A 22,852-nucleotide genomic window follows, 5' to 3' on the forward strand; every position below is an offset into this window, starting at 1 on the left:
GGTGCAGCTTGTACAAAGCAAAATATAATCTTAGGACAAAGAAAGAACCTAAGAGTAYAGCAGTAGATAAAAGGTTATTTTTTAAGAACATGATAAATTTGTGYACTGAGAACATACATTTCTGAGCTCTTCTGCCCCCACAAAGACTAATATGTGACAATTTCTACCTTTTATACAAGGCTATGACAGCACTTAAAAATATAGATAGAAAAAACTGTATGAAGAAAATTTTTCCTCTCCAGGTAGAAATAAATTTATGAGTGCTTCAAAATTTTCTTGCATGTAAATATACATATATATATATTTATATTTACATATATGAGAGAGAGAGACATAGATGTATGTTTCACTCTCCACCTACCTCTGTATCTATCTGGCTACAGCCCAAGGTAAGAATTAAAAGAAAAAAAAATGCTGCAGCACACACGATTCCACCTGCAGTCTCGGCTAAAAGTGCATAATCCGTGTTGAACACTGTTTGAATGAAAACCTCCTTTAAACTACAACAGGGTGGTCTGCATTTAATATTCAATTGACAAATATTAATAAAAATATATATTGTTTTGGACATTTTTTTTCAACTGCCTTGCCTATCCAGATTTCTTCTGTGGGTTTTTTTCTCATTGGCAAATAACATGACTAAAATCTCTGTAAAACTCCGAATCTCAATAAAGGCACTTAAATCCTGACATCCTAATTCATGTTTCAGCTGAAAACAGATTRTTATGTCTCTCCCTGATTAAATGTCTTTAGTGAAAGTAAATGTAAGTGCACTTTCTTTATACTGTCAGCCTGGTGAAAAGCCTTAAAATAACATAAAAATCAGGCCTTGTAGGTTTAAGCAGGTCTCAGCACTGCTAGTTAGTTCAATTGCACTGCATCTAAGAAGGCAAATAAGGTAAAAGTTTTCAATAACTACTCAGACTAGCACTCTGCTATGATTTTCTATTACCTTTATGCATAATAATAAAAAAATAAAATAATTTAAAAATAAAATTTCTAAAATACACAGAATAGATTTGAACTAAATTGTACTACAGGAAAATTATTTGATGCTCAAATCTTGTGTTATATTTGCAGTCAAAAATAATTCCACTGAAAGTAAGTCACAAATATTACTCTTATATCAGGTAATAGTAATTAATAAATAAAGATATTAAAGTGAAGAAAATAAGACTTCTACAAGAAAAAAAATCATCATGTATGGAAAGCATAAATGATTTAATGTCTAACAGGTCAGGAAACACAAACATCCATGGAGAAGGACAGATGGCAGAGAGCTACCAGGTGAATCACTGAAGCCTGGTGCAGCACAACGGTGCTGCTTCAGACTTGCTGCACAAATGCAATATACCCAGACAACTTTATCATTGTTCATGTACATGGAATACCTAATAACCTCATTTGTCTCTTGTCTARTAGTATTTTCATATAAGTTATTATACGATTTTCCAGATACCTGAGTTCAGGCTTGGAGGTYTGATTAGCAGATTTAATTGCTTAGTCTGCAGTTGAGGGTCACAGGACCTGCGTTGCAAGTGCCGGAGAGTGAAAAATCAGCACCAAGGCAGCTTATATTCTTTAGCCCCTGCTTAGAGATTCTTTTTAACCTCCATAGGCAATACCGAAAACCTAATTTCTACTTTGGATGGAAAATTGATGCTTCTAGTCAAGTTTTACTTCGTAGTGTCACCACGAAGCTATTCGCGGGCCTCGACAGGACGGCGGAGCCCTTTTGTCAGGTTGCTTTCTCCTGACACCTTTAAGCGGTTTATCCAGGCACCTTCTAATGCAATATGGATGAACACTTCAGGGAACGTTGCATTTCCTCCCCTGACTGCCACAAGAAGTAACCCGCGAAACGACGCAGCCTTGTCCTCGCTCCCACCGCCCTCCCGCCGCTGAGCCACGGAGGTGGAGGATCTCCTCGGGGTGGCCTCGGAGGGACGCTCCTGCTCATGCGTTCGCATGGATTAGGTAAGCAAAACAACTATAACAAAAGGTAGGCAGGTTGCAAATCCAGGAACGCAGGTGCCGGACTTACATTTGCTTCTGCTTGTTAAACYTAACTTTTTAGAAATTTAAATATGGTATGAGATTTTTATTACATGATCAAATGCTATTTGTGTCTTTCRGCACATACCATAAACGAGGTTCACTTAATAAATAGTTATTAAATACTATTTTATCCTCACTGTTCACTACAGGACCTTAGCTGGTACTAGGTTTTTGCTATTAAAAAACTTGGAAGAAATTTAATTTCATTTTGCACTCATTACACAGTTTTTTGTTTCTGTAACATATAGCAAGAAAGCAGTGCAACAACAAGGATAGAGTAATGAAACTTTGTAAAATTACATATAGAAAGCCACTGATCTTTTAGTATAGTGACACTATAAATAGTAGTGCTACAAAACTTAAGACCGTCACGCATGGACTGGCTGATCCGAAGGTGCAAACCACGGGTAGGTCACACACAGGGCAAAAGGAATCCACATTTCCACTCCACAGAATATCACCACAACGCAGCAATCTCTGAAAACAGACTTAACTACAGCAAGGCTAAGGAGTTCCCAGACGGGCCCAATTCCACTCCGCCGCRCAGTTTTATGCTAACATGACACAACCGATTTCACTGAAGTTCTGTCGCTGTAAATTAGGTGCAAGGATTAAATTTGCTTTTTCTTCTTTCTTGCTTTTTTTTTATATTTTAGTGCAGAATCATTAATATGACCTGAAGCCAATGGTATAATAAAAATCCTGGCAAGCCAAAAGGTTTTAACTTCGGGAGAATATTTCAGGTTTTGGGGAAGAAAACCTTCTAGAGGTTGTGTAATAGGTAGCTTGGGAAAACTTGCAGGAGAAGTAAGCTTGATAAAAAAAAAAAAAAAAAAAAAAAAAAGTAGCTACTCTTTATACCTCCCGTATAAATATCAAGTAGTTAGAAGCAGCATCAGTTAGACTTCCCAGAATAGATGGAGAGTAAAAAGGGCATTTTTTTATTTCTTACTTGTTCTTGTAAGATAGAATTTTGAACATTTTGGCTACTTCTGACAAYGCCAGACTCAATTTTTCATCTGAGAAACACAGTGGGTCTTTTTAATGTTGACTGTAGCAATGTAACAATAGCACCAAGTTTTGTTGTATTTAATTAGTCACATTTTTGAATCCAGAAAATTATCACTTTAGAGTTCAGTGACATTCTGCTTAATTCTCAAAAACCAGTAAATAAAATCAATTAATGTGCATAAGTATATATATACATATTTTGATTTTTATCAGTAGGAGTATTTAACCATTTTTTTTTAACTGCTGATTCATCTTTCAGAAAATAAAAATAGCAAGGTGAATCAAACATACAGAGAAAATAAAGCTGATAGCCAGAAGGCATAAATAAAAAATAATACAGAGATATAACCGAGGGGGATCAACAAATACAGCAATTGGTTCTCGTATTATATCTGCTTTTATGGCAACAAGGACACCTAGGGCCTTTTTTCCTACTATTTTTGTCCTTATGTCAAGGCAGTGGAAAGCATTTTAAAGTACTTCATACTACCTGATTTGAATGTCAGCRTTTTTAAGTACAAAGTACAGGCCTAGTACAAAGTACAGAACTGCTCTCAGCAGCAAACATCAACTTACGCAACAACACACAGGACAACAAACAGCACAAAAGAATGCAGGAATTCATCAAACCACCTTTAATTATGCTTTAAATTTTAATTCAAGTTAGTACAATGCTTAAGAGRTTCTCAGAGTTTTCCATCTCCTGGAATTCGATGTGTACGTATGCATGCCCCTGGCTCTCAGGACCCTCCAAAATATGAATTACTGGTGATTTATATCAAATATCTTCTTCAATCAATGGGGCTCCTGCCTCATTAGGACTCAGTGGGTGTGACTTTAAAGTGGCAAATACAGTACAGCCTACAGCACAGACGACCAACCGAGAAAGGCATCACCCTCCGCAGCAGGCTTCACGCAGTTTTTCTCCAGATCCTTCTTGAACATAGCCACAGAGCTGTAACTGTTTTGCCTGGTATAATTATCCAAATCCAGGCACTGTTGTGACAGTTTTTGCTATACTGAATGCTCCTGGGTCCTTACTTAGGATTCCACGTGTAATTTCTTATTTTGCAAATGCATATGTCAGTGCCCCACGAAAGCATGAATTTGCCTCAACTTCCAATATCCCTGTCATATCAGCAGCCATTCCTACATGAATGCAAAGCTCAGACAGTAAAAACCACTGTTTTGATTTTGAGCATCAGGTTGTTTGAAGCTAATCTAGTATATGTCATCTTCATGTTGCATTTATTTTTCCAGAGAACTTATTTTTCCTCATTCCTCATGGTTTAATACCGCCTTTTGGCAAGATATTGATACTGTTTCACGGTACATCTCCTGTTTTCCTACAGTATTTATCTGCTAAAAAATAGTATTGATTTGTGCTAGGCAGGGATATATATTATGAGAATACCCATATAAGAATCTTCGTATTTCTTTCTAATTAATAAAAAGAGTTATTATTATGTCGTATTTTAGAGTAGTACTCCCCAGGCCATCATAATCTGTAGGAACAAGTTATTCTCAAATGACTGTACACTAAGTTTTACGTCCCCCTTTCCATCAATACGCAGCTCCCTAGGCTTCACAAGGAGCATTTCTACAAAAATGCAGAAGCRTGAATGAGGGCTTGAAAAACCATTCTGCACTGCTGGATTTAATCAAGCATTCTACAAAAGAAMCGTTTTTGCAGGATGATATGACAAAGATTGCTTATTTATTTTCATAATACTCCATTTATCAGGGCTTAATCCCCCGCCCCCCCCCAAAAAAAAAAACCAAAACCAACCAAACAAAAAAACCCCACTAATATAGATGTACTGTCATGGCCCAAAACTTTCTGCAGTAAGAAAAGCATGAAAGGGATTAGATTGTCTAGATATGAAATTTCAGTGTGAGGATTCCTTCAGTCTATTCCACACTTCCCAGACTAGAATATTGGTCAGGCCGATCCTCTGCTGCAATTAAAATGTATGACTCCCAACTGGACCCTTAACATTCATATTTGCATGACTCTGAAGCTCTTGTCTTTTACAAGAGCTCTTTCCCCAGGCTCAAATTACTGTCATTCATTTTTCTTTTTCTCCTCTATATCTTCTTTTGTTAWTTCTTATTTGCTGTGCTCATAGAAGCAGCAAAGCATGTTTTGCTCACACAGCAAAACCACCAAATGCTTACAGAATTTTTAAAATAAATTCACTTTGATGCAAAGCACTGGCACACTTAATGATATTCTTCTAAAAGTAACCAGTGAATCACCCTATGATTATTAGGTACATAGATCATGTGAGAGTAAAAATATTATTGTGCTGTGAAATTATTTCTGCTTGCCTTGACCTAATTTTGTAACCAAGATGGGAAAATTACTCAGGTAAAGTAACTTTAAAAATACATGATTTGAAAATGAATTCTAACTGTGAGATGGCATTGCAGTACAAATCTTGCACTTGGAAAGCAGAATAAAAACACTGTCAGATAGGTAGCTCTGCTCTAAAAAATCCAATTTCCTTTGAAGAAGAGTGAAAAGTATGTTCTGCTTCATCAGCAACATTTTATGCAAATTATTTAATGAGTTAATTTTCATGTAACCATAAACTCAGTCTTATGGTCAATGCATATTGTGCCTCAGGCTGCAGCTACACAGAGGCATAGGTGTTCAAGCGAAAATTTACTCACAAATATTAATTCCTCTCTGAAATGTCACCAACATTAAATTCCAAAACAAAAAATCTTACTTGCTACCATTCCTGCACATGGTATGAGGAAAACTATTTCTATGAAGGTCAGGTACTAGCACGTGCACTGGTGCCCGTGCATACAAAATCTATGTTATAAAAATTGACAGGAATTCTGGCTCAGGCTCTTTAAACAGCTAACAAATAAACTGTACCGTGCTTATACAGGATGTAAACTGAACAAAGAAGAAGAGTCAAGGCGAAATAGCTGCATCTATGGACAGACAAAGACTGATGCAAAACAGAGGAGAGAAATAACACATTTGTACAGGAGAGAATTAGATCAATAAAAGACTGCAAATGCTATAATTTAATTAAGAAAATATATGAGCATTTGAAATACATCAGTCTACATTTATGTTGACATCAGTCAACAAAGTGAGAAGAGTTTTTTATTAGATAAAGGAATCAGTAGATGGAAAAATAATCCTCCAAAATGAACATTTACCTGCTTGCTAGGAGGGGAAGGCAAGACCCTGAAGGCTGAAGTGTGACTGATGAAAATATCCAGAGGGAGCAGATAAAATTCAGGGTTACATTTAATTAATTTGAACTCCAATAAAGCTCTGAAGTAACAGCATGATTTCAAGTGAAAAGGCTACAGACTGCCCTTAAAATTGGCTTGTCATTCCCACCACCCGGTGCTAAAATAATTTTGCTGTACAATCAGTTGACAACGGGACAAATATTGTGACTATTCAGAACTTTGAATCAGGTGAGAAGTAGCCCACTGAGCCGGCTTCCAATTGCGCTCATCTGAACTAGGCTAGCAATGAATAATTTTTCACATATTGAGACAGCAAAAGCAAAAATATTTCAATAAGCCTTTGACAATTATTGGTTATCTCCTAAGAACCACAATAACGCTTATTTAGTTTTGGATGATTTCTTGGAGAGCTTCTAACTATACACAGTCAATCACTTAATACCTACCTGAAGAAATAACAAGCATGACCTGAAAAACRAGTTGCCACTTTGGAAAGTCCACATCTATGTTATTCTTCCTAAAATATTAAGTCCTCTCAAAGGTTTAAAATTAAGGTAATTACAGTCTACATTATATCCTTAATAAACATGTCAGTTGGGTATTTGTCAGACTGGCATTTCCTCCTAAATAATTGCAGTAAAGATAAATATATATCATAAAAATGCTATTGTGATAAAAAGAAACCTAAATGGAATTTGTGTACTATGCTGTGGGCTCAGTGAGTCATTTATAAGACAACAGATGACATTTGGAGGCAAATCATTCAGTTGTTAAAATCTAAAGTTGCCCATGCAGTATGTCACCACCAGTGACAGCTTCTGCTTTCTCAACTATTTAAAAARCTTACTCCTATATCAGAGCTAGGACAAATAATATATTGGAAGTCATGGAAAACCAGATAATCTTAACTTTTTATTTTAAAGTAACATAAAGTATTAGTGCTATGAAATTTATTTTGTTATTATACAACAAGCCACAGAAATTAGCTATATTTTTCACTAGATGATTTCTCCTCGCCCAAATTATTTATGCCTTTTGCAGTGTCTGCCTTTGGGACCTCACAGAAAAATCCTCAGGTCTGAGGAAATACTGACCTTCTACTCACCGACGGGGGGCAGGGATACCCAGCCTGCAGCTAAGGCACTAAAAGTGTTAGAATATATCTTAGCTGACCTCAAACTGGCCATGTGTCAGGCAACTCAATAATTTGAAGATAAGTTAATCAATTCAATTCATCACGAAACTCAGAGAGTTTTGAATTTAATGCTGCTTGAACCTTGGCACCTTCAYGAAGGTCAGAAGCAGAAATCATAATCTTGTGAATCAAGAACTTTGCCACTATCCTTCCACTCAGAGAAGCATCATTTTGCAAAACTAGTGGAAAATTATACAGAACCGCAGTCAAGAATCAAAGCATTAGAGTAGGCAATGGGTAGCTCTTTTGGGCACGCAGCCCCCCTAAACACTGCAAGCCACAGCACCCCAAGGGTTAAACCAAGGGACAAGAGGAAGGGCTGGTGCTCTCAGACACTGTGCTGCTGCTAGAAGAGTTACCTTTACATTGCCAAAAGTCTCCTTTCCTCCAGAACCTGGAGACCTGCTTCTCCAGAACCAGGACCTGCTTCCACTGTGAGCATCTTCCTTTAAAACTCCTACCCCAACACCAGGGTATGAGAGGCCTCAAGGGAAGAGGAAAAGAGATGTGTATTTACTTACTCTGCCTCTTTCCATTCTTGTGGATATGCTTGGGGGATATGTTGGGAAACCAGAAACGAATATCAGCAAGAGGCCCTACAACAAGTGCTTTCTTTGAGAGGGTGTTATGAGACAAATTAGCAAAAGAACTCACACAGGAAGGCTGCAAAATGAAGGGAAGAAAGCATCAGTATTCAGATGACACTAAGTGACTCAAATGGATGGCAAGAAGGGAGATATAMAAGGATTGAAAAGTATTTGAGGGAGATGAGTAGAAAGATCAAAGCTAAAAAGCAGTCAGGAAAAGCAGCAAACAAAAGAGATGAGAAGAAGGAAAACACATATAATACTATATTCATATATTCTTCCTGAAAAAAGATTCAGTTCAATATGTTAACTGCCGAACAGATAGAAATTGTCTTACCTATCAGGAATTTTTTTGATAAATCTGTCTTTTGCAGGTAACAGTCAACCTCTCCCAGACTGGCAAGCTTTAGCAAGTAACACATAGCATGTGACTCCCTGGGATATCCGCACTTTAGCATCACAGATCTTTGTAAATGTGACTGTCTTGAACTCCTTGTGAAATAGCTGTAAACTGTTCTCATTTATTGGTGAGAAAAGTGAACCAACAGAGAAGAAATCAAGTAAATCAGAGGCAAGGATGGAGCTAGAACATGCCCTTGCCTTTTCCATTTCCTTTGTCCTCAAATTTGCTTTTCAACTTAATATTTGTTATTTTACTATCTCCTATTTTAACCACAAGGGCAAAYAAGGCACAAATTCTTAAAGTATGAATTCTCCTAAGAAGCCCTTGTCACTAAAACTTCTTCAAAAGGCACATCCAGTTATTGAAATTCATTCTGAATAATATAGCACTGCCAGAGAAAAACCTGTACTGTACTGTATTATTTAACTATAAGCACAATATTTAAATTCATTTTGCTTCTTTTATTGTAAGAAAACCCAAAGAATCCACTTCATTGAACTCTGAATTAAAATTATTGATAATGACAGGTCTGGCAAACAAGCAGACATCATCAACAGGGGCATCACAAACATCAGCTTTTGGAAGAAAAATTATGAAGAGCTGAGGCATTCATTTCTCTTGATCAGAAACTGCTCATCAGAATTTCTGATGATCAAGAAAACTTCTGCTGCATCTGATGCATCTAGATAAAAATATATATATTTATTTATATATATATATATGCTTAATTGTTTTTATAATCTAATGAAGAAAGCAAGCTCAGTCTGGAATCTATGTATCTGATGCAATGCGGGCAAAACATTCACCTGCTGAGGACTGCTACAATCCTCAGCACAATACAAATGAGTCAAACCCAATAAATCAGTAAGTTTTAAAAACTTTTCAGRCTTTAGTCACTAGGTGGCACTACAATAAAAAATTTGACCTGGTATTACTAATATTATTTTACATGGAAAATTTACACCTTTGGTAGTGGTCATAAGCACTTTCTGTGAATGGCAAAATTTTCTCATTAAGTTAAAACAATTAAGCTCTTGGGTGCCAAATGAGTCAAAAAATCTACAAATATCAAAAACCAAAATATCAGAAAAAAAAAAATCCGAATGGTGAACACAGGAGGTCCCACCTCTGGGAGGACGCGTATCTATTTTTCCCTACAAAGGATCCTTATTACCAAAACAAGCATCTGAACTTCCAATGGCTTCACAAATCGCTTTTACAATATACACAATAGGGAAAGCTGTAAAAAGTTAACATTTCTCAGTTGATCCTCTCTCTAAATGTCTTTCTGCCTCTCCAAACACTCTACAAGTGATAACAATCTTATTTACCTACTGTTTAACATGAAGTCAAACTAAAAATTCAGATTATTCCAATTTATTTGCTATCTCCCTAAAGATACTCATCACTCATCCCACAGTTAGTTTACTGACATTTACTGATTAAACATGTCTAATCAGAATTGCTTGAAATGACATTTAACAAATTAATATTATATATATAAACTGATATTAAATGAGAAACTGTCTTTAACCATACGTATATTTTCAAACATTCAGAAACATTTAGCATTTATAGAAAATCAGATAAACTTGGACAAAGCAGTAATTATACTTTAACTTGCTACAAAGACACAACTCATCCATTTTAAACAGTGTTATCGTGATAGATGAATAAATCAGAAATATTACTTTGGGAATACTGAAAATTATGGAAAATACGGTCAGCTTGCTGAAGATCTAATCAGATACCAGTGCTGCTGATCTTCAATCTACTGGGATTCGTTGCTATGCTACTTCTACCTCATGGCTAAATCAGCTTGGTGACCCAGTTGTATCTATACATATTAAATGAGCAATAGTGAAATAGATCTGATTTCATCAGGCTTTCATCTTGTAAAGAAATCCAGCTTTGCTGCTTTCTTTTCCTTTTTTTTCTTTTTTCCTCCCCTGCTGCTGTAGGCTCTGTAATAGGATTTTAGGGTTAATCCCAAGAATAACTGAATGTTGAATAAGGCCAGCTACAATCTATACTTTAGCAGTGAGAGGATATTATAAATATTTATCAGAAGCCATTTAGAGAATAGTAAGAAAGCAATTTGCAAAGTTTCATCGGCATGTATCCCAGTATAATACTGAAAACATTGAGGCTGTTCAAGGAATAAAGGTCTGTAATTTGACATAGCAAAAATAAAATATGCGGTGTTAAAGTTCAGCATTCGTATGTTGTTATAAAATAACTGTTTTTTCCTATCCTATGATTTACATAGAGCTAGTCTTCAGCTACAGAGCATAATTCTACATATGCTTTGTAGAAAAAATGTAAACTTAATTCTATGGCTTAGTAGGAGCACCTCTGTACTTTTTAACTGATACTTCAATTAGATGAAATAGGATGAAATAAAATTAAGATAACATAACAATTTGTAATAGTGATGTTTCTTGAAACTTGAAATACATCACATTTTCCTTTTGTTTTCATGGTGATAGAGACACATATATAATACATAGGGAATGCATATAGCTATGAGCTGCAAAAATGCTTAATACTAAATTTGTCAAAAAGATCCTGAAGGCTCAGAAGCAGCAGTGTTCAATAACGATGTAACTAATAGGCCATGAAATATCTGCTGAAGAAATTATTGCAACACAGAATGAGATAAATCTTTGGGAAAGGAACAAATACTGGACCAAAATCTGCTCTTGACACTTGAAAAGAGGAGACAATAAAAATCTGTATTGACGCCCAAAGTAATCCCTCCAGGAGGGAATAGAGGTGGCTTTTCTACACATCTTGAATTGTAAGTTATAGAGCATACCAATAAATGTACAATTTCCAGCAACACCCCTGCTCCTGACATCTAAAATTAGAATTTCGATGTCTAATTTCCATTTCCTTTGGCTCTTTATCCACTCAATTACGCTATTCCCTAGAATCAGCACTTTGTGACAAATCTAAAATGAGACAGATCTTGTTTTAAGATTTGTCTTTTTTCCCCTTTTCCTACCCTTTCCACTTCTTTTTCTCTCTTACATACCTTTTGGACATTCTTCTTCCATAGCAAACAAAAGTTTACAGTTAATAAAATAATAGTGGAAACTAACAAAACAAATAATAACACAGAAGAAGACAAAAACATAAAACTTAAGTTCCTAATCTCATTCTTAAATATTTGCCTGTTGTTTTTAAATTTGTTTCATTCCCACCGATTCCTTTACGCTTTCTCAACTGAGCAGTAATAGTAGGATTCAGCTCATCTAATTTCAGTCATTTTTAAATTGGAAGTCTAGTGGTCAAGGCGCTCTGAGCTGTGATTTGTCCTGAGAGCGTCCTAGACAGTCAAGATGAAGGTCTTCTGGAGATGATTTTCATTTCTCTCCAGTAACTATAACATAGACAATATCTTACAGGAGATACTTAACTTTTACACGGTTAAAATTAGATGAGAAGAATTCTAATATAAGTTGCAGGAATTGTAGCTTCRAAATCTTTATGCTTTCTGAAAGAGCACTTACCTATAAATCATGCTTGAAAATATCTCACATTTACRATAAAAATGTATGTATTTTGTTTCTTCTTGTGAAACATCTTATAGATACACTTTTAAAAAACAGATCATTTGTTGGGGGCAAAAACAGTTTATGTGTAAAGAAACCAATCCCTAAATTCAGATGCCTTGGTTATTATTTTGTAACCTAAAAAAAAAAAAAACAAAAAACAAAAAAAAGACTTCTTCATCTTCTAAACTTTTCTCAGAATTATGTGTAGCTATGTAAGGATCAGTTTAAATGAGATATTGGGACTAAACAGTCGGAGCATGTGCTTTTCTCCATTCGAATAAATTTCACAGTAATGAACTGGGTATGTTTACTGGGTATGTTTAGAGGGTCTCTGCACAGAAATGTGAGTTGCTTGTGAGTGGAATCCAGCTGCCTCTGCTTTTTCTAGGGCTTCTCAGCTCGAGCACAGTTCTGAACCAGGCACACCAACACGGCTCCTGGAGATGGTTTCTAGTGYTATCAGTAATTCTCAGAGAGAGCATATGAAGTTTAACCTTGAACTATCATCATGATGTTTCATATATTTTATTGGYCTTACATGCTGGCATAATATTTTAACCCAAGTATTACCAATATTTGTAACCAAGTACCACAGGGAGTATTTATCAGTGGGACAGCAAAGCGACACTTCATTTTCAACTCTTTTATCACAGATTATTCSGTATTTGTCTGCTTATAGAACCACTTGCTATTCTGTCCTATCGCACAGACAGTATTGTGGGGCTGGTTAAACTGAAGATAATATGGAAGTTTTAAGTACAACAGGGATAAGAGAAACTCTAGCAATGGATAAAAGAAAGCCTAACAATGAAACACTTCTGTTGYTAGATAGATATGGCTAAACTGTTAAGTATACACAGAAAAGGCTGAAGTATGAGGAAAATGCTCCCTACTTAGAAAGATGAAGGCTAATGTATTCATATCACACAAGGACGATGAAGTACTTTCCAGACCATTAGTAACTAAGGAGGATGATAAACAACTACTGGGGATAAACAGTTAATTCAGCRAGACAGAAAAAAAACCAATACATAAACCAAAACAAAGAAGATTTTTATGTATTCTTGATTTAAGGCCAAAAAGGGGAATGAGATAATCTAGTCTGACCTCCTGCATGCTGTCTCGACACCCACATATCACTAGCCCATAAAATTCCCATGGCTACTCCTGTAATAGACCTTAACGATTATGTTTAGTGGTAGACGCTTGCTTCAAGTGCATCTTCCAGGAAAGCATTAAATATTGATATGAAGACAACAAGAATCTTTCTTTGCAATGTGATGYAGTATGGAAGCATATTAACTATTTATTGCCATTCAAATTTATCGAGCTTCAGCTGATGATTCTTGTAAAACCTCTGACAGTTTTGAGAGTCTTTAGGGATCTAGGAGCTTTCCCCAGTGACAGCACTTCTTGCCTTTTATAAATTCAGTTCTCAGCCTCTTCATTTATATGCTCTAAAGCAATCAAAAACCAAAAATATTTTTTTTTGAGTTTGAGAGTACATTTGACACTCAGTTTCTCAGAAGACTCATTCAGGACTCTGAGATGATGCTTACCTGAACCAAGCAATCAACTGTAAACCACCTTCTGTCCCGACAGAAGGCACCTACGATTGTTTTTTTTTTTTTTTTAAAATTTGAGCCAACCATTTTTCTTTTAAATTAGTGATACTATACACATTTATGTAGCAGTATTCAGCCAGAATACAGGAGACAAATATTCAAAATTAAAGTTCAAATACTTATTGCCTTYTTCCCAAGTGAATCATCAACCCATATACTATTTAGACAGAAAGCTGTCTCCAGCCATGTCACTGAAGCTGCACCAGCCTTTATGATCCATCGTGTCAGGTGAAGGTTGCAGGAAGTCTGACTCCTAATGGCCTTTTTTTTTTTTTTCCTACAAACCTGCTTTTCTAAGGATCAGCCTTCTGTTGACAACAATTAACCTCATTTCAAAGAACTAAGTAATACATCCCCCTCCTAATCTTCCTCACTACCCCAACTCCACATGAAATACTTTAATAGAGTGTTATTTACTTCTTTTTCAACTTCATTTTTTTTTACAGGAGAATAAAAATAAAACTGTAATTCTGTGAGCACGTAAAAATTTTGTGATGTTGTTGATAGGAGAATATTTCTTGCCACTATTTCTACTCTCATTCATTCCATTAGGAAAGAAAATTCTTTCTAACTTTTAACAACTGCTGGCTTTCCAGTTCCCAAATTTTTACCAGGTCCCTAAATTGCCTCCTTTCTTATTTACAAAATAMGCATCATCATTACATCTGATAAACAGGTCCTTCAGAAATATTCCCCATACATATATTTGCACAGGTATCTAGCTTAGTTCTTCCTGAAATTATTAGTAATGCAACATTTGAATACTAAATTTTGAACTTGTTCGTAAACTCTGTTTCATCCCTGAACCTACAAAGCTCACAAAACATACCTTTCTGAAAACATACAGAGCAGTTCACTTGGTCCCTGAACAGGGAAGGTGGAAGATACTGATCTTCTTTTAAGGAGCACTAATGATCCTCCTAGGAAGGTGTGCTCCTCCGCAGCTAGAGTCGTTCTCCTTTATCTTGCAAACGAGCAGTGGAATTTACGAAAAACTTCAGGGTCATGATACAATTAGATGTTTCATGGTTAATATCACCATAAAGCTTGACACTCATCTCTAAACATGCCTTCAGGTTATTTTTCACTGACTGAGAGAAAAAGAGAKAATATGTATTTGTTTCCTGCCTTACAGAGCTCTGATTCTGAGGAGACTGTATACTTAATAGTACCTACTGCGATTTGGTACTTGGAAGGCTCTAAGACCACATCAATAAGAGAGATATTCATGCAGACCGACAGCGGGAGTCTCTTTTTGTTTTTAATTTATCAAATAATGAAAGAGATGACAGATGTCTTTATATTTTCTCCTTAAGACTGTCTGCTATGGAAAATGAGAAAGTAAAGACTGAAGAGCATTAGGAAGTCTGCTGGCAAGCCCCTTCATACAGAAGTCCTTTTTATTTCCTCCTCCAGATCCATCCATTCTACCACTTTAGTGTAGCCGGTAACTCCCCCGATACTGTTGATAAGTTGTATTTCTTCCTCATGTAGTCACAYTATTTAGAATTCTTAACCACCACTGAACCCTCTGGGTCAAAATTCAAAATCACAGGATGAAAATACATCTTTATTGTATATAAATTYGTAATTTAATTTAAAGTTCACCAAAACCACTTAAATGGAAGCAAGATAATGAAGGAAACTGACAAAGTTAATTTTAAAACAAACAAACAAAAAATTCTGGAAGCTTTGTCAATTGAGTAGAAGAAAATAAAATATACTCATACAAATCCAAAACTYCTAGCACAGAAAGCATACACCTAACATGCTAACAGGTTGCAAAGTCTAGTATCGTGCTCCCGTYAGCAGGGCTTCCAGCTAAGGTCTCCAACCATGTTGTGTTTGCCAAATTTTCAGACAACTTAAGAATTTGTTAAGGAGTGAAAAGGAGAGAGTGTTTCCCTGGATCTAAGAGAATATAAGTGTAATTTGAAGTGTGGAATACAGGAGGGAACAGGCAATTGAAAAGGAAAGGATCTTTCACATATGGAAAAGCTCTTTACTAAACATTTCTGTTGGYATTAGGTTAATCATATCATAATAATATTGTGATGAGGAAGGCATAAARCTAGTAATAACTTGAGGGTACGGGGTCCAAATGAACAGGCCTGTGGGAATTACATAGTAAGTAAGTTGCTATACAAAATCAGTGAACAAGGGGAATGTATATTCCTTAGATTACTTTGATGAGCCCCAATGCCAATTTGACTGCTTGGATGAATAGGTTTTTTTCTTGGAAAACAATTCACCCAGAATCTCCTTCCCTCTGCTTTTAGTCCACATGCAAGAACTGCATAAAAGCTGGAGATGAGCTTTCAATTTCCCRATATCCGGACTCTGTTATCACCAGTATGCTCATAACACCTAATTTCCAGTTCCTAAAAAGCAAGTAGTAGTAGCTTGGGTTTCCACAAAGGGTGAGTGATTCTAAGCAGCCCTCTAGCTCCTGATCCTCTATTGCATGTCTGTGTTTTCCTTTGCATGGTTTCCCCGCCTCTACAGACTTGAAGTTGAAATACATTTCTCCGGCAAGCTGCAGCCTACACACCATCATAAACAAATTACACTCTCTGTGTCAACATTTGAAACCAAGTCACTAAATCATAGCGTGCTGGGATGGAATTGCTGCCCCTATCATCTACCACTTACTGCTATCAAAGCATATAACCGGATTAGTGGGAAAACAGCTGTATTACTCATACGTTTAAGCTCTTTCTAACAGCAGGTTTCCTTTCTGCAACAAAGCGCAGCACTTCAGATAAGAAAAATGCAAATCCCAGAGGAAATCGTGACATATTAACCCCTGGCAGTCTTTATGTGATTTAATAGTTCATTCAACCCTTTCTCCCTGGAAATAAGTGCAAAAATTATATTAAATCAGTAGAACTAATGTATTTTAGCACATCACTTCTAAGCTTGCTGTTCCCCAGGATTTCTCCATATATCAGGCATGGTTTATTAAATCACCCTGTCACTTTCTAGAAATGAYTGACACGAGCCTAAATCCATGTCTTTCATTTGTGGGCATGAATCACCACTATACATGTGTGTTTTGTGGGCAAGATCTTGGCAGAGGTTAGTTGCAGAAAAGCTCTCTAGTTAACTCAAAATCACATTACTAAACATGTAGCATATGTGAAAGAACGAAGAAGTAACTAACATCAGCTTTGTAGTAGATAACACTTTATAAAAGCTATGCATGTGCATATGCTTGTATGAATACCCTTGAGAACAAATAATACTGTGTTACTATGTCAGCTTTTAAAGTAGTAYAATCTCTTGACTTAACCTTGATTTGAGGCTTTGGTTGGACTGTGGAAAAAACTGAGAAAATTTTAAAGAGGGGAAAGCCCTAAAAAATGACTAACTTTCTTCTGCTTACTTCTATTGCCTAAAGAATGTCAAGTAGTAGTACAATCCTTTACTTCCTATTTGTAGCATATTTTCTGTCACAGAAAGAAARTGTCAGACAACAAACACAGTCTTTCCTACAACTCCAATATGTAAGTCATTTAAATACATAAAAACATAAGTTATACAAAAGAATTGCAATACTGAAAGGATTTAATAYGCAGTTTTAAATCATAAATGTACAACACCAAACTGCACAGCACAAAATATTTGGAGTTGCCATGTTCTGGTATGTATAYTTCTGAGTGTCATCTTCCCCCGAGGATGAACACAGTATTACACAAAACGTCTTCTTTGGTTCTGGACTCAAATATTTGACATTCGAAGAAGAAAGTTCCTTACATATTACAAGTTACAAAACAAAATGCAGAAAATACACAAGTATTTCTAGTTCTCTTTTAATACAACTCAAAATCTTGGGGTTTCACTAGAATAACACTGAACCTTAGCTAATTACACCCTGGCTCTAAGTACGGATTGTTACCTTGGTGTCAATGCTAAGACATATCATCTCTGATCAGTTGGGAGTATATGAAGGAAAGAGTTTGGAAAGCTCTGTAAACCAGGAGGTACCCAGGCTCCAGATCTTCCTATGGCAAAAAATGATGTAGTTGGGAGTAAAGCCTTTTTTTTAAAAAAAAATAAAAAAAAAAAAAGGTAGTGAATCTAACAAGATTTCAGCTCTCACATCATTACTGAAAAGTCTATTTTCCTTTACAAAACCATTAGTTTCACTTTTTTTCACTGCAGCTTATACTAAAGAAAATCATCTAATCCACTATCAAAAAATTTAACAAAGGAAATGCCATTGCAAATAAAAGCTCTTCTCTACTACCAGGAGAGAGGTCTAGCTAGACTAATAGCAAAAGAAGAAGCAATAAGCACTGTTCAGAGAGATTTCTGATAGCGATATTTCAAGTCTTTCTCCCTGCAGGCTGGCTACAACACATCTATAGAAGTTGAAAATTGCTTCCAAAATCACTGCAGAGTTATGTAGCACATAGACTGTCTCTTGTCATTAAAAGTATGTCAGTGTTCCCAGTCTAAATCCTTAGACTTAAAACTTTAGAGTTCAACARCTAAAAAAAAGGGGGGAGGGGAGGCAAACTGCCCAAGGCTAGACCATGACATTTGACATTCAAGGTATGAACTCGAAAACTAAAAGTTGCCCACACTAGCTCCCCCTTTCCCCCAATCTATTTTATTTTTTTTCCTCCTTCTTGAAAAATGGAAATTTTGATATTAAATTCTAGGTAAGTACTGAAAAGACTGAAATGCTGTTACAAAAATTCTATTTTAAATAACTGTTATAAAACTCTATTTTAAAGAAACTGAAGTTTTAAGTCTAATATCCAAGTTTAAAGTGTTGTAATTATGCGCAGTACTGAACTTTCAGACCATATCATGTACTGAAAGATCGCAGCTGCTGAAAAGCCACCCTCCAAAAAGGCAGCCTCTCCTCCATTTGATAACTCTTAGGATCCTCTTCTTGCCTCTCTGACCTGCACTTCACATGTGCTGTCCCTGTGCATGTAAATTGTGTGCATTTTTAAAGACTATGCATGGACTCCTCCCTTTATTGCATTACTTATTATGGGAAAAGCTACTTTGCCAGCTGTTGACCTTATCTGGAATACCTCTTCGGTGGCAWATGGCTGTACCTGTTTGGTCACAGTGCATCAATTAAGCAACTCAAATGTCTACGGTCTGGAAAAGAGACTTCCCCTTAACCTTCTCTGTTTCATTCTTTCCCCCAAAATAAACTCTCATATTGCAATATTGAACCAATTATTTCAGCAGGATTTGCATGTACCAAACAAAGAGAAGATGCATTACACACATCAGAACTATACACTGGAAAGGGGAATTTCACCACATAGAAGTTTAAGTGATTTTTGCTTTGATTATTTCACTATTGCAGCTGATTGATTATCTCTTCATTCAAATGTATACATATCAACAACATATCACTTTTCATTACACTTTATAAGAAAACATTTAGCCAAACATGGTATTTTGTAATAATGTTCAAGTCTCGTAGGAGCTTAATACTCTAGTCCCTCATATCTGGCATTGAAAATAGTTTGTTTATGGCTTTGTTGACAATTCAAACTTTGTTGAGAGAGSAGATACTTACTGAAACTACATTCACGAAGTCATCGTCAGACAAGGTCTCTAACATCTCAATGACAGAGGTGCGGATCAGCTTCAGTGTCAATCCACTGACACTCCCGCTCCTAAAAAAATCCGCAGAATAAGAAAAAAAAGAGATGACTTTAATGAATTGCATTTAAAATGAAAACAGAATGCACAAACGAGTGATCTCACCAACTTTCACACTTGAATTTTCAATAATTTTCCTGAAGTGTTAATATAGCCCCAACTAACCATTAGTGACTTTACATTAATAGAATAAAAAAATGAAGTCCAACACTGACACACAAAGCCACAATTTTGAGGCTTAGATAAAGTCATGGTAATATATCATTTGCTCATTTTCATTTCAAGAAATCTAGAAAGTTTATCACATTCAACTGATGCATTATCACAGCATTTTATACTCCTATATAGAGCTCCACAATTTTACATACCTAAACGGCAGCATTTTTTGATTTAAGGCAAAACCCAAACTGAAGTTTWAAAATAACAAATGTTGATTAAATCCACTTCTGATATGGAAGCACTTGACSAAATTTAAAGGCACTAAATGCAAATTCTCTTATTGAGAATTTTTTCCAGCATAAAGTAATGTTTGACACATTGCGTTCAATGCCTTCTTCAGTCCCTTGACATTGGCTAAACACAGGAAGCCTTGACAAGGCAACAAGAGTTTTCTGAATTTCTTTGCTCAATTTCTATACTACATGGAATAAATCTCTCAGTATAAATGCCAAACATGCGCTGAGTTTTTACAGGGAATCAGAAACAGCAGGTGCAAATTTGTCATTCCATGTCATAACATTATTCTTTTCTGTCCTTAAAGAATAACCCAATTTAAATAACTGGTCAATAAGGACAAACAAAGATGGTTATACTGACAAAGTGCAACCTTTACTAAAACACAGAAATTCTCTTCCATTTCCTTTTAGTCTTACTTCACATTTAGGTAGAAATATAAGATATATCTATCCACTAAAATAATTTAGATTACTTAGGGATTAATGTTCTACAGGAATGGAACTTGGCAATATTTATATATGAAGGTAAAACGTGYAAAGTCTGCAAAAATTCTGATCCTTCAGGCTCATTAAATCATGACTACATACACTTTTATGCTTCTAGTCATTTGTTTTTGTTTTTATTTTACAGAAAATTCTGCATTCACATGAGAAATTTCCATTGATTACTTTAGTGACTTAAGTAAAAAACACTTTCTTATTCACAACAATTTAAACAACTTTCAGGTTTCATTTTGGCTTTTTGGAACTGTTTTTCTCCTGTGTGGTTATTTTGTTCACAAGATTTTATATGCTCGCATATTAGGACTTCCTAATCTTCTCTGCCTTTACAGCATATACACATCTGTGCAAAAGATATGAAGTACTTTTTTTCTCTCTAATGTCAATATTCAGTCATTAAACACTTACGCATCAACTAAAATAAGCATGTCTTTGGGAGAGGCAGCTCCTTGGATATACCTGAAATAAAAAAAAGATATAAATGATACACATTTGAAAAGAATACTGTTGTGTTTCATCTAAGCGACTCCGTGATCTCTGAACCAAGTCTAGTTGAAGCAACAGTATCCCCCTATTGCATCTAGTAGAAAACCATGTGCCATCATTTTCTCTTATTAATTCTTCTAAGYAAAGCTCAAACGGCAATGGGAAAACCTGGAAGTAGAACGTACTGATTAAAAACCTTCTTTTCAGATGTCAGTAACTGAAAAGGGTGAATACTATTTCAGAACTAAAGATCTTGATGACAGGTGAACTGAATTACTGCATCAGCCCATCTTAGGGAAAGGTATTTTGTCTGTATAAAGAGTACATTGAAATAGTGTGAATCCCAATATCAACATTCATTATGCCTTGAGAGACTAACAGAAAAAAATCCTGAGAAACAATACTAAGGAAGAGCATTGCCTCCACAGTGCCCTCTCTCTGAGATCTGGTGATCATTGCATCAGTCTAAACCAATGAGACACATTTGTAAATGTTTGTAAAGATCTGGAAGAATGGTTCAATCTGATAATCTGAATTACATTCCATTTTGGCACTAAACCAAAGTATTTAATTGCCTTGTCTTCATATCTATTTCATAGTCATCCTCCTAATGAAAAGGCCTGTGTAATGCAACAGTATTACGTAGTGTGCTGAATATCGTATAACAAAGAGTGTAATGTAGATACTGTCTACTGAGAACAATTAAATCATCTGAGAAAGAAAGCAAAAATATTTAAAAGTGAGGCMTATTAGTGGTAAATAATAATTAGAAAATGTCTTTCTTTAAAATCTTATCTAGAAATCAAGAGATCTATTTGCTTTAAAGCACTTTAATGAAAGCTTACCATGGTCTTCTACGAACATCATACAGGTCTATCTTGTTTGGAGTTCGACTTTTATCTACCCATGGGGAAGCTAAAAAAGTAGGAAAAAATGTATAGAATAAATTGAAAAATATCTAAAGTATTTTAAATGTAATATATCAATGTCACAGGCTCTGCATAAATAGYAGCATCCTGCAAGAGAGGTTGGTATTTTTGCAATCTATTTCTCAAATATATATATATAAATACAGACAGACATAGCTATTTTATGAGCACATAATAGAACAGAATAGAATAGAACTATAATGAAGGTTTTAAAGGACAAAATCTTGTTGAAGAAAATATTTATTGACTACAGTTGAGTAATGACTTTAATAGAACCACCACTTCTACCAAAAAATTTGCAATATGAAATATTTTTTTGAACAAGAAAATACCTTATTTTAAAAAGAGTTAAATATTTAATTATGTTATATATAGTAATACAGTCCTGTTACAAGTGAAGTTTTGCATCTAAAAATTTATTCTCTGAGTCAAGAAAGCTTGGCCTAAAACCATAAATTACAAAAGAGACATGAAAGTATCACTTTTTCTGAGCATAACATCAGATAAAAATATCAAAGTGTATGTAAAAAACAAGGGAAGATTAATAACCTTTTTTAAGTATTTAATCTAAGATTTATCATAATTTTCAACAAGAGTAACAATATTTCCTTACTGAAAAAACAAAATGAGCCTTTCCAAAATGCCTGACATCTTAACAAACAGAAATAAAAATGTGAAAAGTTACCTGAAATGAAATAATACACTATAATTTGCTTTCTCACTGTATACCAATAGCATCAGGAGAGCCATGTTAAACATTTTTCTGTCTAGTAAATAAAGAGAGATATAGGCACCTCCAGGGTGATTCTTCCTAAATATGCAGCCATGTAAAACAAATGGGAAGAGTTATGATTCTCTCTCCTTGAATATAAAAACAGCCAGTAGCTTTGAGGAGCTGCCTAACAGGGATTTGACTAAATGTACTCTTTGGTAAGTGACCATCACCTGAACTAGCACATAAGTAACCAGAACACTTACAGCATAACCACCAAGTCATTTATCAGTATAATAGCAACAAAAAACATTGCATACTTTTGCATACCAGAAGAGCCTCAAAGTCAATGGCCAGCATTGGATAAAATCTCAACCTAGACCACTCAAGGTGCTCTGGGATCTAGAGCAATAAGGAACTTTGAAATTCCCAGAACTCAGAGAATTGAGTTGTTGAGATTGTTCTGTAAAT

The 22,852-nt window shown here is 35.4% G+C and overlaps 1 protein-coding gene across 1 annotated transcript in view; it reads right to left on the minus strand.

Moving 5' to 3' along the window:
- The window catches only part of CACNA2D1 (calcium voltage-gated channel auxiliary subunit alpha2delta 1), a 337,698-nt gene that overhangs the window by 81,191 nt on the left and 233,655 nt on the right, over nucleotides 1-22,852 (minus strand). The window contains exons 7-9 of the mRNA XM_085298915.1: nucleotides 21,586-21,655; nucleotides 20,663-20,713; nucleotides 19,213-19,312 (exon numbers count right to left, since the gene is read on the minus strand). Of these exons, the coding sequence (XP_085155041.1) occupies nucleotides 19,213-19,312; nucleotides 20,663-20,713; nucleotides 21,586-21,655 (221 nt within the window). The remainder of the gene's footprint in view (nucleotides 1-19,212; nucleotides 19,313-20,662; nucleotides 20,714-21,585; nucleotides 21,656-22,852) is intronic.

Source organism: Rhea americana, unplaced genomic scaffold, assembly GCF_003343005.1.
Source record: "Rhea americana isolate MKP2758 unplaced genomic scaffold, rheAme1 scaffold_1, whole genome shotgun sequence".
Lineage (NCBI taxonomy): Eukaryota > Metazoa > Chordata > Aves > Rheiformes > Rheidae > Rhea > Rhea americana.